This window comes from Hemitrygon akajei, chromosome 9 (assembly GCF_048418815.1).
Source record: "Hemitrygon akajei chromosome 9, sHemAka1.3, whole genome shotgun sequence".
Classification (NCBI taxonomy): Eukaryota; Metazoa; Chordata; class Chondrichthyes; order Myliobatiformes; family Dasyatidae; genus Hemitrygon; species Hemitrygon akajei.
In genome coordinates, this window is record NC_133132.1 from 20,953,162 (window position 1) to 20,971,611 (window position 18,450).

General features: G+C 56.5%; 2 protein-coding genes across 2 annotated transcripts in view; one reads left to right on the forward strand and one right to left on the reverse strand.

Annotated features, from left to right (window-relative positions):
* Nucleotides 1–8,828, reverse strand: part of gucd1 (guanylyl cyclase domain containing 1) — a 25,231-nt gene extending 16,403 nt beyond the window's left edge. The window contains exon 1 of the mRNA XM_073055584.1: nucleotides 8,609–8,828. Within this exon, the coding sequence (XP_072911685.1) occupies nucleotides 8,609–8,828 (220 nt within the window). The remainder of the gene's footprint in view (nucleotides 1–8,608) is intronic.
* snrpd3 (small nuclear ribonucleoprotein D3 polypeptide) lies at nucleotides 8,772–18,235 on the forward strand. Its single transcript, XM_073055585.1, has 3 exons — nucleotides 8,772–8,906; nucleotides 16,772–16,964; nucleotides 18,068–18,235. Exons 1-3 carry the CDS (start codon nucleotides 8,781–8,783, stop codon nucleotides 18,127–18,129), a joined length of 381 nt encoding a protein of 126 aa, XP_072911686.1. The 5' UTR covers nucleotides 8,772–8,780; the 3' UTR covers nucleotides 18,130–18,235.
* Nucleotides 18,236–18,450: the final 215 nt, after the last annotated feature.

Sequence of the window (18,450 nt, forward strand, 5' to 3'; positions counted from 1 at the left end):
AAATAGCTTAAATATCCCTATGCTCTCTCCTGATTTCAAAATGAGACTGAAGGAGCCAATATCATTAGAGGAAATATCCTCAGCCATCTCGTCACTGCAGACTGGTTAATCTCCAGGACTCGATGGGTTCCCTGTAGAATTCTTTAAATCATTTTCGTCACTGCTCTCACCTCAACTAACCTTGGTTCTCTACCTGACTCGTTTAAACAGGGAAACTGCCAGCATCATTCTTCTAGCGAAGAGAGGCAAAGAGTACTCCTCATACAGGCCAATCTCTCTGTTAAATGTTGATGTCAAAATCTTTGCTGAACTTCTGGCCCATAAATTGGAGAACATCCTATCCTCTACTATTTCTGAAGACCAAACAGATTTTGTCAAAAACTGCCTCCCCATGGGTGCATCTCTTTCATAGATGTGAATTGTACATTTGTAACGTTTGTTATGTGCTGCACAAACCTCCTTTGTATTATGCTTTCTTGATTTAAAAAAAACAATCAAAATTTGCTGAGAGAAAAAAAATCTTCCCTTCGACGGGAATTCAGTGACACCCTCTCTCTCGGTAATCCCTACTACTCTCCCCGACCCGCTACCACAGCCACATATCCTTCCTGGGAACATGTCTCCGCTGCCAGCTTGTACCATACAGTTTCCAGATCCGCTTTCAATCCTCTTGATCCCAGGTACTCACATTCGAGGGGGTAGCCGGTGTCCCTATCCCAGTCACTTCCACGACTCCGGGATTCTCTCTGTCGCCTGTAATCTTTATCTTCCACCGGATCCACGATTTCAATCACGGTTCTTCCACTTTCTCGCATCCTGCAGAGATCGGACCTCAGAACCTGCCGTCTCCAACACCAGCAGGTACGGCGGACGTTTCCAGACCGCGATCCCTGCTGCTGATCTCAACAATGCAGAGCAGACCCAAAACCCGGACTCCATCGGCAACGATGCGGGTTCCAATGACCTGGGACGTCGCCAAAGTGCTGACTGTGCGACTTCCGACTCGACTCTGGCCTTGAGCTCTAGGCCGGGTCTTCATGCACTGCCGCTGGGACCCCCGTCTCCCCTACCCCACCACCACTCCGCAATCCCATCTCTCTCAGTCCCACCTCGGGTGCTCCGAGATTCCATCTTCCTCTCACCCCAACTACAAAACCCTGTTCCCTCCGACCTTCCCCTCTCTGAGTCACAACGCTCCATCCTTGGTAAGCACCCGCAACTCAGTGAGTTCCATGCCCGCTGAGACACTGAGCTCTTCTTCGGCAGACTCCGTCTCCGAGTCTACTTCTTTGGCAAGGACTCCCCACCCTGATGACCCCATCTCCCAGCTTCAACCCCCCTTCTCTTCCTGGACACCCCGCTCTGGTCTGGATCTTTTCACTGCCAACTGCCTCGACTTTAGACTTCTCTTTCCAATTCTAACCTCACTCCCTCCGAACACTCAGCTCTCCACACTTACCCAAAACCCACAGGTAGAAGTCTGGTGGGCTGCTCTCTATGTTGCCGCGGCCCGGTGACAACCGTCAGACATCTCCTCTTACTTACCGCTCCATCAGGATCCCACTAAGGAGGTCCAGGCCATTGCCTCCCACAGTAAACGAGACATTAATAAATCAACAAACCCACAGACTCTCACAGCTAGCTGGACTAAACCTCCTCCCACCCTGTTACTTGTCCAAACATCATCCCTTCTCTCAATTCACTCGTCTCCGCCACATCTGCTCAGGATGAGGCGTTTCATTCTAGAACAAAGGAAATGTCCTCCTTTTTCAAAGAAAGGGGCTTCCCTTCCTCCACCATCAATGCTGCCGTCAACTGTATCTCTTCTATTTCGCGCACGTCTGCTCTTACCCCATCCCCCCGCCACCCTACCGGGGATAGGGATGATCTTGTCCTCATCTACCACCCCACCAGTCTCTGTGTCCAGCACACAATTCTCTTTAACTTCCGCCATCTCCAAGGGGATCCCAGCACCCTTCCCTCCCCCACACTTTCTGCAGCAACAGCTCCCTACGCGACTCCCTTCTCCATTCCTCCCCCCCTCCCCACCGATCTCCCTCCTGGCACTTATCCTTGCAAGCGGAACAAGTGCTACACCTCCTCCCTCACCACCATTCAGGGCCCCAGACAGTCCTTCCAGGTGAGGTGACAGTTCCCCTGTGAGTCTGTTGGGGTCATCTACTGTATCCGTCCTAGTATGGCCTCTTGTATATTGGTGAGACCTGACGCAGATTGTGAGACCGCTTTGCCGAGTACCTACACATCATCTGCCAGAAGCAGGATCTCTCAGCGTCCTCCCATTTTAATTCCACCTCCCATTCCCATATGTCTATCCACGGCCTCCTCGACTGTCGTGATGAGGCCACACTCAGGTTGGAGGAACAACACCTCATATTCTGTCTGGGTAGCCTCCAACCTGATGGCATTCTCAAACTTCCCTTTCACCATTCCCCTTTCCCTCTCTCACCTCATCTCTGGTGATCTTCACCCTTTTTTCCCCTCCACCCTCGAGAGATCTGTCCTCCCCTATTAGATTCCCCTTTCTCCAGTCCTGTATCTCTTTCACCAATCAGCTTCCCAGCTCCTTACTCCGACCGTCCTCACTCCCCCAGTTTCACCAATCACCCTGTGTTTCTCCCTCCCCTCCTTACTGACCCCTCATCTCTTTCCTCCCCCCGCCCGCCCCAAGACCTGCTGAAAATTCTCAGCCTGAAACATCAGCAATACTCCTTTCCATACACGCTGCCTGGCCTGCTGAGTTCCTCCAGCTTTTTTTTTGTTGCTTGGATTTCCAGCATCTACAGATTTTCTCTTGTGAGCAAAAATCAATGCAGTATCCTCACAGTCAGTCAGAGAAATTCAATATTTTTATGACTTGCTTCAGCAAACCAGTCAGCAATCTATGAGACAGAGCGTGTAGGTAAACAAAAGGAAAGAAAGCATGCCAGAAACTTCAAAACCCATGAATCCCGGTCTCTCACACACAGGAGGAAGTGGATGCATTGGGCGTGAGTTTTCAAAAATCGTGTCTCCAGCAGCCCCCAGAGATCAGGAAGTAGCCACTCTAACAACTATTTAAGAATGAGAAGGAAAGTAGGGAAGTACAGGAAATGTTAAACAAGTGGTGAAAGGGGATTAGAATTGACTGAAGTCAGCAAAGACTGAATCTATGTTGCGAAGCGACAACTAGAAAAGGGAGAACTTTGATATCAAAGTCCTTTCAAGGTCACACACATGGAATTATTAAACATGATAGTGGTCAGGTGTCTCGACTGTGGCAGCTCAGCTTACGAGAAGGACATGGGTGGGGGGGGAAGACGCTTGTCCTGTAGTTCTTGTTTTGTTGAGCACAGTGGGCAAGCTATGTCGGTAACAGAAAGGGTGGAACACTTGCAGACTGCCCCGGTATGTCCTGACGCAAACAATCCAATTCCACACACCAAGAGAGCAGAGTGTACGGACATGGAAATCTAACACAATGACGGAAAATAAAAAACACTGCAATCGGGTGTCTGCGTGAAAATCGCTCTATCGGAAAGTATGAACCCCAGCAGTACAGAAGGTGGTGGGACCACAACCGGAACATTCTAGCCCCTCACTCTCGAGAGATCACCCAGTGACGGGGAACCTCACCGGCCCCTCTCCCTCTCCCAGTGACGGGGAACCTCACCAGCCCCTCACCCTCTCCCAGTGACAGGGAACCTCACCGGCCCCTCACCCTCTCCCAGTGACGGGGAACCTCACCGGCCCCTCACCCTCTCCCAGTGACGGGGAACCTCACCGGCCCCTCTCCCTCTCCCAGTGACGGGGAAACTCATCGGCCCCTCACCCTCTCCCAGTGACGGGGAACCTCACCGGCCCCTCACCCTCTCACAGTGACAGGGAACCTCACCGGCCCCTCACCCTCTCCCAGTGACAGGGAACCTCACCGGCCCCTCACCCTCTCCCAGTGACGGGGAACCTCACCGGCCCCTCACCCTCTCCCAGTGACGGGGAACCTCACCGGCCCCTCTCCCTCTCCCAGTGACGGGGAAACTCACCGGCCCCTCACCCTCTCCCAGTGACGGGGAACCTCACCGGCCGCTCACCCTCTCCCAGTGACGGGGAACCTCACCGGCCCCTCACCCTCTCCCAGTGACGGGGAACCTCACCGGCCCCTCGTCCTCTCCCAGTGACGGGGAACCTCACCGGCCCCTCACCCTCTCCCAGTGACGGGGACCCTCACCAGCCGCTCCCCCTCACCCTGTGACGGGGAACCTCACAGACCCCTCACCCTCTCCCAGTAACGGGGAACCTCACCGGCCCCTCACCCTCACCCTGTGACGGGGAACCTCACAGACCCCTCACCCTCTCCCAGTAACGGGGAACCTCACCGGCCCCTCACCCTCACCCTGTGACGGGGAACCTCACAGACCCCTCACCCTCTCCCAGTAACGGGGAACCTCACCAGCCCCTCAACCTCTCCCAGTGACGGGGAACCTCACCGGCCCCTCACCCTCTCCCAGTGACGGGGAACCTCACCGGCCCCTCACCCTCTCCCTCTCCCAGTGACGGGGAACCTCACCGGCCCCTCACCCTCTCCCAGTGACGGGGAACCTCACCGGCCCCTCACCCTCTCCCAGTGACGGGGAACCTCACCGGCCCCTCACCCTCTCCCAGTGACGGGGAACCTCACCGGCCCCTCACCCTCTCCCAGTGACAGGGAACCTCACCGGCCCCTCACCCTCTCCCAGTGACGGGGAACCTCACCGGCCCCTCTCCCTCTCCCAGTGACGGGGAAACTCACCGGCCCCTCACCCTCTCCCAGTGACGGGGAACCTCACCGGCCCCTCACCCTCTCCCAGTGACGGGGAACCTCACCGGCCCCTCACCCTCTCCCAGTGACGGGGAACCTCACCGGCCCCTCACCCTCTCCAAGTGACGGGGAACCTCACCGGCCCCTCACCCTCACCCAGTGACGGGGAACCTCACGGGCCCCTCACCCTCACCCTCTCCCAGTGACGGGGAACCTCACCGGCCCCTCGCCCTCGCCCTCTCCCAGTGACGGGGAACCTCACCGGCCCCTCTCCCTCTCCCAGTGACGGGGAACCTCACCAGCCCCTCACCCTCTCCCAGTGACAGGGAACCTCACCGGCCCCTCACCCTCTCCCAGTGACGGGGAACCTCACCGGCCCCTCACCCTCTCCCTCTCCCAGTGACGGGGAACCTCACCGGCCCCTCACCCTCTCCCAGTGACGGGGAACCTCACCGGCCCCTCCCCCTCTCCGAGTGACGGGGAACCTCACCGGCCCCTCACCCTCTCCCAGTGACGGGGAACCTCACGGGCCCCTCACCCTCTCCGAGTGACGGGGAACCTCACCGGCCCCTCACCCTCTCCAAGTGATGGGGAACCTCACCGGCCACTCACCCTCTCCGAGTGACGGGGAACCTCACCGGCCCCTCACCCTCACCCTCTCCGAGTGACGGGGAACCTCACCGGCCCCTCACCCTCACCCTCTCCCAGTGACGGGGAACCTCACGGGCCCCTCACCCTCACCCTCTCCCAGTGACGGGGAACCTCACCGGCCCCTCGCCCTCGCCCTCTCCCAGTGACGGGGAACCTCACCGGCCCCTCTCCCTCTCCCAGTGACAGGGAACCTCACCGGCCCCTCACCCTCTCCCAGTGACAGGGAACCTCACCGGCCCCTCACCCTCTCCCAGTGACGGGGAACCTCACCGGCCCCTCACCCTCACCCTCTCCCAGTGACGGGGAACCTCACGGGCCCCTCACCCTCTCCGAGTGACGGGGAACCTCACCGGCCCCTCACCCTCACCCTCTCCCAGTGACGGGGAACCTCACGGGCCCCTCACCCTCACCCTCTCCCAGTGACGGGGAACCTCACCGGCCCCTCGCCCTCGCCCTCTCCCAGTGACGGGGAACCTCACCGGCCCCTCTCCCTCTCCCAGTGACGGGGAACCTCACCAGCCCCTCACCCTCTCCCAGTGACAGGGAACCTCACCGGCCCCTCACCCTCTCCCAGTGACGGGGAACCTCACCGGCCCCTCACCCTCTCCCTCTCCCAGTGACGGGGAACCTCACCGGCCCCTCACCCTCTCCCAGTGACGGGGAACCTCACCGGCCCCTCCCCCTCTCCGAGTGACGGGGAACCTCACCGGCCCCTCACCCTCACCCTCTCCCAGTGACGGGGAACCTCACCGGCCCCTCACCCTCACCCTCTCCCAGTGACGGGGAACCTCACGGGCCCCTCACCCTCACCCTCTCCCAGTGACGGGGAACCTCACCGGCCCCTCGCCCTCGCCCTCTCCCAGTGACGGGGAACCTCACCGGCCCCTCTCCCTCTCCCAGTGACGGGGAACCTCACCAGCCCCTCACCCTCTCCCAGTGACAGGGAACCTCACCGGCCCCTCACCCTCTCCCAGTGACGGGGAACCTCACTGGCCCCTCACCCTCTCCCTCTCCCAGTGACGGGGAACCTCACCGGCCCCTCACCCTCTCCCAGTGACGGGGAACCTCACCGGCCCCTCCCCCTCTCCGAGTGACGGGGAACCTCACCGGCCCCTCACCCTCACCCTCTCCCAGTGACGGGGAAGCTCACGGGCCCCTCACCCTCACCCTCTCCCAGTGACGGGGAACCTCACCGGCCCCTCGCCCTCGCCCTCTCCCAGTGACGGGGAACCTCACCGGCCCCTCACCCTCACCCTGTGACGGGGAACCTCACTGGCCCCTCACCCTCTCCCAGTGACGGGGAACCTCACCGGCCCCTCACCCTCTCCCTCTCCCAGTGACGGGGAACCTCACCGGCCCCTCGCCCTCTCCCAGTGACGGGGAACCTCACTGGCCCCTCGCCCTCTCCCAGTGACGGGGAACCTCACCGGCCCCTCACCCTCACCCAGTGACGGGGGAAACTCACCGGCCCCTCACCCTCTCCCAGTGACGGGGAACCTCACCGGCCCCTCACCCTCACCCAGTGACGGGGAACCTCACAGACCCCTCACCCTCTCCCAGTGACGGGGAACCTCACCGGCCCCTCGCCCTCTCCCAGTGACGGGGAACCTCACCAGCCCCTCGTCCTCTCCCAGTGACGGGGAACCTCACCGGCCCCTCACCCTCTCCCAGTGACGGGGACCCTCACCGGCCCCTCACCCTCTCCCAGTGACGGGGAACCTCACCGGCCCCTCGCCCTCTCCCAGTAACGGGGAACCTCACCAGCCGCTCCCCCTCACCCTGTGACGGGGAACCTCACAGACCCCTCACCCTCTCCCAGTAACGGGGAACCTCACCGGCCCCTCACCCTCACCCTGTGACGGGGAACCTCACAGACCCCTCACCCTCTCCCAGTAACGGGGAACCTCACCGGCCCCTCACCCTCACCCTGTGACGGGGAACCTCACAGACCCCTCACCCTCTCCCAGTAACGGGGAACCTCACCAGCCCCTCAACCTCTCCCAGTGACGGGGAACCTCACCGGCCCCTCACCCTCTCCCAGTGACGGGGAACCTCACCGGCCCCTCACCCTCTCCCAGTGACGGGGAACCTCACCGGCCCCTCACCCTCTCCCAGTGACGGGGGACCTCACCGGCCCCTCACCCTCTCCCAGTGACGGGGGACCTCACCGGCCTCTCACCCTCTCCCAGTGACGGGGAACCTCACCGGACCCTCACTCTCTCCCAGTGACGGGGAAACGCACCGGCCCCTCACCCTCACCCTCTCCCAGTGACGGGGAAACGCACCGGCCCCTCACCCTCACCCAGTGACGGGGAAACTCACCGGCCCCTCACCCTCACCCTCTCCCAGTGACGGGGAACCTCACCGGCCCCTCACCCTCTCCCAGTGACGGGGAACCTCACCGGCCCCTCACCCTCTCCCAGTGACGGGTGACCTCACCGGCCCCTCACCCTCTCCCAGTGACGGGGAAACTCACCGGCCCCTCACCCTCACCCTCTCCCAGTGACGGGGAACCTCACCGGCCCCTCACCCTCTCCCAGTGACGGGGAACCTCACCGGCCCCTCACCCTCTCCCAGTGACGGGTGACCTCACCGGCCCCTCACCCTCTCCCAGTGACGGGGAACCTCACCGGCCCCTCACCCTCTCCCAGTGACGGGTGACCTCACCGGCCCCTCGCCCTCTCCCAGTGACGGGGAACCTCACCGGCCCCTCACCCTCACCCAGTGACGGGGACCCTCACCGGCCCCTCACCCTCTCCCAGTGACGGGTGACCTCACCGGCCCCTCGCCCTCTCCCAGTGACGGGGAACCTCACCGGCCCCTCACCCTCTCCCAGTGACGGGGACCCTCACCGGCCCCTCACCCTCTCCCAGTGACGGGGAACCTCACCGGCCCCTCACCCTCACCCTCTCCCAGTGACGGGGAAACTCACCGGCCCCTCACCCTCACCCTCTCCCAGTGACGGGGAACCTCACCGGCCCCTCACCCTCTCCATGGGACGGGGGAACTGTGATGAGGGTGAACACTCGGGCCTGGGCGCTTCGCCACCAGACGAGAGTGAGATTGGATCGGGCCCAGTGGCTTCTTGCTGCCCCCATCTTTGAACCGATGCCTGATCCCCGCTCCATCCCACCGCTCCCCGGTGCCGGACCTCCAACTCACTCGATGAGATGTTGGGTTCGCTCGGCTTCATGGCTGCCGCGGGAGGCTCTCCAGCCGGACGCCGGACCCCTGTCCCGGCCTGTCGGAGCGGGGGAAGGTTGTGCCGGGGCACCGCCGGACGTGACGTACCAGGCGCGCGTCGCGGTGCAGGCCGGGAGCGAGGAGCGGCGCCATGTCGATCGGGGTCCCCATCAAGGTTCTGCATGAGGCCGAGGGCCATGTGGTGACTTGCGAGACCAACACCGGGGAGGTGTACCGGGGCAAGCTGATCGAGGCCGAGGACAACATGAACTGCCAGGTGCGTGGCGCCCAGCCGCTCTCCGCTCTCAGTCAGGGGCGGCCTGGTGTGCAGGCGGGCCTCGCCGCGGTTCAGACACGGGAGTCAGGAGCTGGAGGATGCAGCTTCACACAGCTGATCAGGCCGATTCTAGAGTATTGCATCCCGTTACTGGAGGGGAAGGTGGTGATTACTCTGGAGTGGTGGGGGCTGAGGGGAAGGTGGTGATTACTCTGGAGTGATGGGGCTGAGGGGAAGGTGGTGATTACTCTGGAGTGGTGGGGACTGAGGGGAAGGTGGTGATTACTCTGGAGTGGTGGGGCTGAGGGGAAGGTGGTGATTACTCTGGAGTGGTGGGGCTGAGGGGAAGGTGGTGATTACTCTGGAGTGGTGGGGACTGAGGGGAAGGTGGTGATTACTCTGGAGTGGTGGGGCTGAGGGGAAGGTGGTGATTACTCTGGAGTGGTGGGGCTGAGGGGAAGGTGGTGATTACTCTGGAGTGATGGGGCTGAGGGGAAGGTGGTGATTACTCTGGAGTGGTGGGGACTGAGGGGAAGGTGGTGATTACTCTGGAGTGGTGGGGGCTGAGGGGAAGGTGGTGATTACTCTGGAGTGATGGGGCTGAGGGGAAGGTGGTGATTACTCTGGAGTGGTGGGGCTGAGGGGAAAGTGGTGATTACTCTGGAGTGGTGGGACTGAGGGGAAGGTGGTGATTACTCTAGAGTGGTGGGGCTGAGGGGAAGGTGGTGATTACTCTAGAGTGGTGGGGCTGAGGGGAAGGTGGTGATTACTCTGGAGTGATGGGGGCTGAGGGGAAGGTGGTGATTACTCTGGAGTGGTGGGGGCTGAGGGGAAGGTGGTGATTACTCTGGAGTGATGGGGGCTGAGGGGAAGGTGGTGATTACTCTGGAGTGATGGGGCTGAGGGGAAGGTGGTGATTACTCTAGAGTGGTGGGGCTGAGGGGAAGGTGGTGATTACTCTGGAGTGGTGGGGCTGAGGGGAAGGTGGTGATTACTCTGGAGTGGTGGGGGCTGAGGGGAAGGTGGTGATTACTCTGGAGTGATGGGGGCTGAGGGGAAGGTGGTGATTACTCTGGAGTGATGGGGCTGAGGGGAAGGTGGTGATTACTCTGGAGTGGTGGGGCTGAGGGGAAGGTGGTGATTACTCTGGAGTGGTGGGGCTGAGGGGAAGGTGGTGATTACTCTGGAGTGGTGGGGCTGAGGGGAAGGTGGTGATTACTCTGGAGTGATGGGGCTGAGGGGAAGGTGGTGATTACTCTGGAGTGATGGGGCTGAGGGGAACGTGGTGATTACTCTGGAGTGATGGGGACTGAGGGGAAGGTGGTGATTACTCTGGAGTGATGGGGCTGAGGTGAAGGTGGTGATTACTCTGGAGTGGTGGGGCTGAGGGGAAGGTGGTGATTACTCTGGCGTGGTGGGGCTTAGGGGAAGGTGGTGATTACTCTGGAGTGATGGGGCTGAGGGGAACGTGGTGATTACTCTGGAGTGGTGGGGCTGAGGGGAAGGTGGTGATTACTCTGGAGTGGTGGGGACTGAGGGGAAGGTGGTGATTACTCTGGAGTGGTGTGGCTGACGGGAAGGTGGTGATTACTCTGGAGTGGTGGGGGCTGAGGGGAAGGTGGTGATTACTCTGGAGTGATGGGGGCTGAGGGGAAGGTGGTGATTACTCTGGAGTGGTGGGACTGAGGGGAAGGTGGTGATTACTCTGGAGTGGTGGGGCTGAGGGGAAGGTGGTGATTACTCTGGAGTGATGGGGGCTGAGGGGAAGGTGGTGATTACTCTGGAGTGATGGGGACTGAGGGAAAGGTGGTGATTACTCTGGAGTGGTGGGGCTGAGGGGAAGGTGGTGATTACTCTGGAGTGGTGGGGCTGAGGGAAAGGTGGTGATTACTCTGGAGTGGTGGGGGCTGAGGGGAAGGTGGTGATTACTCTGGAGTGGTGGGGCTGAGGGGAAGGTGGTGATTACTCTGGAGTGGTGGGGACTGAGGGGAACGTGGTGATTACTCTGGAGTGATGGGGCTGTGGGGAAGGTGGTGATTACTCTGGAGTGGTGGGGCTGAGGGGAAGGTGGTGATTACTCTGGAGTGATGGGGCTGAGGGGAAGGTGGTGATTACTCTGGAGTGATGGGGACTGAGGGGAAGGTGGTGATTACTCTGGAGTGGTGAGGCTGAGGGAAAGGTGGTGATTACTCTGGAGTGGTGGGGCTGAGGGGAAGGTGGTGATTACTCTGGAGTGATGGGGCTGAGGGGAAGGTGGTGATTACTCTGGAGTGGTGGGGCTGAGGGGAAGGTGGTGATTACTCTGGAGTGGTGGGGCTGAGGGGAAGGTGGTGATTACTCTGGAGTGGTGGGGCTGAGGGGAAGGTGGTGATTACTCTGGAGTGATGGGGCTGAGGGGAAGGTGGTGATTACTCTGGAGTGATGGGGCTGAGGGGAACGTGGTGATTACTCTGGAGTGATGGGGACTGAGGGGAAGGTGGTGATTACTCTGGAGTGATGGGGCTGAGGTGAAGGTGGTGATTACTCTGGAGTGGTGGGGCTGAGGGGAAGGTGGTGATTACTCTGGCGTGGTGGGGCTTAGGGGAAGGTGGTGATTACTCTGGAGTGGTGGGGCTGAGGGGAAGGTGGTGATTACTCTGGAGTGATGGGGCTGAGGGGAAGGTGGTGATTACTCTGGAGTGGTGGGGCTGAGGGGAAGGTGGTGATTACTCTGGAGTGGTGGGGACTGAGGGGAATGTGGTGATTACTCTGGAGTGATGGGGCTGAGGGGAAGGTGGTGATTACTCTGGAGTGGTGGGGGCTGAGGGGAAGGTGGTGATTACTCTGGAGTGGTGGGGGCTGAGGGGAAGGTGGTGATTACTCTGGAGTGGTGGGGGCTGAGGGGAAGGTGGTGATTACTCTGGAGTGGTGGGGCTGAGGGGAAGGTGGTGATTACTCTGGAGTGGTGGGGCTGAGGGGAAGGTGGTGATTACTCTGGAGTGATGGGGCTGAGGGGAAGGTGGTGATTACTCTGGAGTGATGGGGCTGAGGGGAAGGTGGTGATTACTCTGGAGTGGTGGGGCTGAGGGGAAGGTGGTGATTACTCTGGAGTGGTGGGGCTGAGGGGAAGGTGGTGATTACTCTGGAGTGATGGGGCTGAGGGGAAGGTGGTGATTACTCTGGAGTGGTGGGGCTGAGGGGAAGGTGGTGATTACTCTGGAGTGGTGGGGCCGAGGGGAAGGTGGTGATTACTCTGGAGTGGTGAGGCTGAGGGAAAGGTGGTGATTACTCTGGAGTGGTGGGGGCTGAGGGGGAGGTGGTGATTACTCTGGAGTGGTGGGGGCTGAGGGGAGGGTGGTGATTACTCTGGAGTGGTGGGGCTGAGGGGAAGGTGGTGATTACTCTGGCGTGGTGGGGCTTAGGGGAAGACTGTTCAGTGTGTAAGATTATGAGAGATACATACAGACAGCTGATATCTTTTTCCTAGGATTAATATATGAGAGGCTGTGCATTTGGGGTGAATGGGGATGAGTTAACAGGAGATGTGTGTGACAAGCTTTTTTCTGGGTGCCTGCAGTGATGGAATACCACAGAGACGGCACGTTAATGTGAAGTGAGTGGAGAGATAGGGACTTTGTGTAGTCAGAGGGATTGCTTTAGTTAAGTGTCTAACTCACCAGAACGTTGAGGGCTAAAGGGCCAAGTTTTGCTGTATTGTTTAGTGTTTAATTGAAGCATAAGTCAGGTGTATCAGTATGGCAATGGAATAAAGGGAATTCCAGAGGCACGAGAGAGGATCTTGCCCAGGTGGGTTGGAGGAGGATACTGACGGGGATGACGGCAGAGCAGAGATGGCTGAAGTTTCTGGGAATAGTTTGCAAGCGCGGGATAGATATGTCCCACAGAAGAAGTTGTTCTCAGATGGCAAGGGTAGGCAACTGTGGCTGACAAGGGAAGTTAAGGGCTGCATAAAGGCCAGGGAAAGAGCAAAAGTGAGTGGGAAGTTGGATGATTGGGAATCCAACAAAAGGCAACTAAAACTATGAGAAGGGAAGAGATTAAACATGAGGGCAGACTAGCCAATAGTATAAAGCAGAATACCAGAAGTTTTTTCAGTTATATAAAGAGTAAAAGGGAAGTGAGAGTTGATATTGGACCACTGGAAAATGATTCTGGTGAGGTAATAATGGGGGACAAAGATACTGCAGATAAATTTAATGGATACTTTGCATCATTCTTCACTGTGGAAGACACCAGCAGTGTGCCCGAGGTCCGTGAGTGTCAGGGAGCAGGAGTGAGTGATATTGCTATTACAAAGGAACAAGTGCCAAGCCAACTGAAAGCTGTTAAGGTGGATAAGTCACCCGGACCAGATGGACGACATCCCAGAGTCCTGAGAGAGGTTGCTGAAGTATACATTGGTCATGATCTTTCAAGAATCACTTGATTCTGGCGTGGTCCCGGAGGACTGGAAGATTGTAAATCTCACCCCACTCTTTAAGAAGGGAGGAAGGCAAAATAAAGGAAATTACAGGCCAGTTAGCCTAACCTCAGAGGTTGGGAAAGTGTTAGGGTCTATTATTAAGGATGAGGTTTCAGGGTCCATGGAGACTATTGATAAGTCAAAGTCAGCATGATTTTTTTGAAGGGAAATCTCGCCTGTCAAATCTGTTAGGGTTCTTCAAGGAAGTAACAAGCGGGGTGGACAAAGGAGAGACGGGATGTCAATTACTTAGATTTTCAAAAGGCGTTTGATAAGGTGCTGCATATGAGGCTGCTTAACAAGACAAAACCCTATGCTGTTACAGGAAAGATACTGGATGGATAGAGTAATGACTGACAGGCAGGAGCCAGCGAGTGGGAGTAAAAGGGGCCTTTTCTGGTTGGCTGCCAGTGACTAGTGGTGTTCCTCAGAGGTCAGTGTTGGGACCGCTACTTTTCATATTGTTTGTCAGTGATTTGGATAATGGAATTGATGGCTTTGTGGCAAAGTTTGCAGATGATAACAAAGATAGGTGGAGGGGTAGGTAGCGCAATGGGATTGCAGCAGGACTTGGACAAATTGGAAGAATGGGGAAAAGAGTAGCAGATGGAAAACAGTGTTGGGAAATGTATGATAAAGCATTTTGGTAAAAGGAACAATAGTGCAGACAATTATCTAAATGGGGAGTCCTTGTGCAAGACTCCCAAAAGGTTAATTTACAGGTTGAGTCTTGGTAAAGAAGGCGGATGTTGGCATTTATTTCAGGGGGAATAGAATATAAAGGCAAGGAGATAATGCTGGGGCTTTATAAGACACTTGTCAGGCTGCAATTGGAGTATTGTTAACAGTATCTCAAAAAGGATATTTGGAGGGAGTCCAGGGGAGGTGCACGACGATGATTCCAGGAATGAAGGGGTTAACATACGAGGAGCATCTGGAAGCTTTGGGCCTGTACTCCCTAGAATAGGTGGGATTCTCGTTGAAAGCTGCCGAATGTTGAAAGAACTTGATAGGGTGTACGTGGAGAGGATGTTTCCTGTGGTGGGGGTATCCAGAACTAGAGGGCACAGCCTCAAAACTGAGGGGTGACTTTTTAGAACAGAGGTCAGGAGGTATATTTTTCGCCAGAGAGTAGTGAATCTGTGGAATGCTCTGCCACAGACTGCGGTGGAGGCCAAGTCCGTGGTTGTATTTAAAGCAGAAGATGATCATTTCCTGATCGCTCAGCGCATCAAAGAAATGGTGAGCAGGCAGGTGTGTGGGATTGAGTGGATCCAGGATCAGCCATGATGAAATGGTGGAGCATGCTCGATGGGCTGAATGGCCTAATTCTGCATCTATGTCTTAAAGCCCTTAATGGACCTGTACTGCCCAGATCCCTTCCCACCGCATTTCACCCCTCCCCCTCATGACTCCAGCATGAACCCCTCAGCTTCTCATTTACTGATATCTCTGTTCTCCTTTTAGATCAAACCAAAGCGCTTCTTCATTTAGTCGATAGTTTCCCTGTTCCCACATCTGACTACAAGGATTTGCACTAGTCTTCGTTAATTTTTTGCTGTATCAGGCAGCTGGTGTGTTCTCTACCCTTGTTTCCCACAGCTCATTCATCCCAGCGCTCCTCTGCGTTTCCGAGTCTTTGCTCCTGTATGTGTCTCCTGGTGGGAGGAGTTGTTCCTTTCTGTGCCTCGTGGCCTTTGGCTGGTATTTTTTGCCATTTCTTTTAGCATTTGTCTTGTTTTTTATGAGGCACCACCCAGCACGGATGGAAAACGTCAAACCCAGGGCCACTCCCCGTCAGAATGAGCAATTGTTGAGTTCATCTCTGTCATCCCTAGATGCTGACGTTGCTGATCCACTCTCAACCCCGTAATTCCAAATTGGATTTACCATTCAATTCTGGAATCAACTGCATCAATCTCTTAATAAATAATTCTTTCTCATCGTCCAGTCTCTCCAGTTACTTCCTCGATATAGTTGTTCAGAAAATCAGTCCAACATGCTCTGGGGATTTCTCCTGCCTGAAGTTATCAAACTGCAGAAACCAATTTATGTGTAGATTACTGTCATACTCCTGTTTCTAATACCATCGCAAACATCACCACAGCTTTCAAATCCCACCGGTGTTTTCTCATCCTTGATATTTTACCGATTCCACATTACCTGAGCGAGCTAGTATCCTTCCTCACTTCTGTGTTCTTCTTTTCTTTAACGGACATTGCTAAAGAGCCTGGGAGAGAGGTAGTGTGTGCAGAGAGGGGTGAGGAAGAGTTGAGGGACAGGGACTGACAGATCGACACCGAATGCAGTGGGTTTCAAATTCATTCCAGCCGCTCTGCTCCTGTCGTCTGGAACTGCAATATGGCCTCGTCAGGCTGTGTGGTCTCTGGGGGGTGTTTGTCTGTTTCCAGAATGTCATTTACCCAGGGTGAGCTGCCACGCTCTGAGAATGAGAGTGGGGGAAATACTTTGAATCAAGAGTTAACACTGCAGGCCTGACTGCTTGCCCATTCGTCATAAAGTTCACTGGCTGTCCATCAAAGCTGTTTGAATGGGAATGGTCACGTTCTTACTGACTTTTACAGAAACCGCCTGGCCCGCTTTCTGTTCTAATTTCTGGGATCTGCAACTCTGCTGCTTTTTTGCTTGCCTGATTTCTCCTGTCATTGCTGTCGTTTACCAGGTCTGCTCTTTCTCAGTCTCTTCGGGCTGCTTGTGCCAGGATCAGACTTTAGATGGAAAAGCTGCTGGGTGTTTCAGAAACTGATCCATTTTCAGTTTGGGGCAGAGATTGTTTCCGGTTCTACTCAGTCAGTATGCAAGGTCCATGAAAAGACTGCAGCCTTCTTCCCCTTCTGTTTATTGCTCATCCTATCAGGGTACCATCTCATCTCCGTGTTCAGCTGTGTCGTCCACACGCTGGCTGGATAGTCTGCTGGACCTCACGCACAAAGCCACAGTCTGCTCTGTGTTAGCACGGAGAGATTTCTGAATGCAGCCAGTCCCTGGTGTGTGAATTGCCATTGCTCTGGCCTAGAACCATACTTATCACAGCTGAGGGATCTGCAGAACCAGCATTCATTGGGTTTCCCTGTCAACTGTGACTGTCCTTTTACCCTTTTACCTGACTATCTTTACCCTAATCATGCCCTTAATGTGTGCAGTGCAGTCTGAAGAGTTGGAGTTGTTCTGAGGAAGCACTTACCTTTTGACTCTGTTTCCCTGTTGTGGCACCAGGGCCACGGTTCAGGGATCATTCCACACCTGATTCACAAGCTGCCCGTGGCCATCACCTTCTCGACCTCCCGTTCTTCCGATGATGACTGCTGCCCGCCGATTCCATGTGGGTGTTGCTATGACCTCAGTCCCTGTACTGACCCAGTCTTGTCCTCTCCCCTCCCAGATGTCCAACATCACAGTGACGTACAGGGACGGGCGTGTGGCACAGTTGGAGCAAGTCTACATCCGTGGGAGCAAGATTCGCTTCCTGATCTTACCGGACATGCTGAAGAACGCTCCGATGTTGAAGAGTATGAAGAACAAAAACCAGGGCACAGGGGCTGGCAGGGGGAAGGCTGCCATTCTCAAAGCTCAAGGTGGGTGAACCTGCCCCCTCGGGATTTGCTATTTGCTGCCCCCAGCCGCACTGTGTTCCACAAGCAATTTCACCCCAAACCCAGTGGGCCGTCCTCTTGTGCATTAACAGCTTCTCTGTCCACAGATGTTTCCTGAGTGTCTCCAGCAGTGCTTTTAATTTCAGATTTTCAGTTTGGATCATGGTGAAATGTAACCTGGAAATGTGGAATCTGGAGTAAAGAGGCTCTGGGTTGGGCAGTGTCCGAGGTGTTGGCTGTGGAAACCCTGCATCGGGACTGAGAGGAGAGGGGGTGGGTGAGACCGGGACCTGTAGATGGACTGAGAGGGGTGAGGAATGGTGGGCTGATAGAGCAGGTTGGGCGGAATAGATGGAATGCAGGAGGTGGAAGAGAGGATGAGAGAGGGACAGAAAGAGCACCAGTACTGCTACCTGATGAAAGAAGGGTCATGGGGTGGGGGGGGGGGGGGGGGGGGAGGTAAAGGGCAGCTGGAACTGGCAGCCCCAAGTCTCCAGTGCACATTTTGTGATGTCTGTGTTCATTAGTACCTGGCCTTTGTACAGGCATAGTTAAAGTGTGCTTTAGCAAGCAGCAGGGTAGAGAAACAGTATTTAGGAGAAGATTTGGGGACAAGCAGAGGCAGTGAGACCCTGGCAACCTGCCCAAAGGAGGGAGTGCTCTGGTGGGGTGGGGGTTTGTGGAAGATTATGCAAGGGGACTGGTTTAAATTCTAGAGAATGACAACTGAAAATTGTCATGGCTTGACCGGAGATGCTGGGATGAGAACTCCCCTGGCTGAGCTGTCTCAGCATAATGGGTCTGATAGAGGTGAGGAGAACGTGGGCATAGTGAGTGGAGACCCAGTCACTGGGGTGCAGGACCTGAGACAAAATGGGACAGGTAGCCCTGATGTAGGTCTGCTTGTTTTAGCTCCTGGGTCAGTGCTTGGCTTCTCAGCAGCAGAGCCTCTACCGTTGTTGATTTCATTAGGAAGAGCATCACCTGCCCCATGATCCATGCAGATCGTTGGGAGTCTGAGATGTGGGAAGACGTGCCTGACGGGAAGGAAAGCTGTGGATCCTAATGTTTGTTTCTCTCCACAGTGGCTGCACGAGGGAGAGGCCGTGGCATGGGCCGAGGCAACATCTTCCAGAAGAGGAGGTGAGGTCCTGGCCAGAGGGTTTCGAGGATCATGCGACGCATTTCTTATATAATTCTGTACGCTGACTCTGTTATGTTGTGACTGGTTGATAATAAACTTTTTCCATAAACTGCTTGGTCCCATGTTGTTGGTGAAGTATCAGCTTGTCTCCCTCAGCAACTCTACTCTGTTTCTGTGCGGTAGATGGGCACACCACACTGGGGTAGATGCCAGTTCTGGAACCACTTGGCCAGAGGCATAGCCAGTGTCCAGTGCCCTCGGGGTCACACGGAATTGGCTGGAGACAGGCGTCTGAGGTACTGCGGACCCTGGGACGAGGCTGAG

Coding starts and splice junctions, on each gene's coding strand:
- snrpd3 (XM_073055585.1), top strand. CDS start 8,781: ATGTCGATCGGGGTCCCCATCAAGGTTCTGCATGAGGCCGAGGGCCAT. Junction 8,907..16,771: donor AGGACAACATGAACTGCCAG/GTGCGTGGCGCC, acceptor CTCCCCTCCCAG/ATGTCCAACATCACAGTGAC. Junction 16,965..18,067: donor TGCCATTCTCAAAGCTCAAG/GTGGGTGAACCT, acceptor TTCTCTCCACAG/TGGCTGCACGAGGGAGAGGC.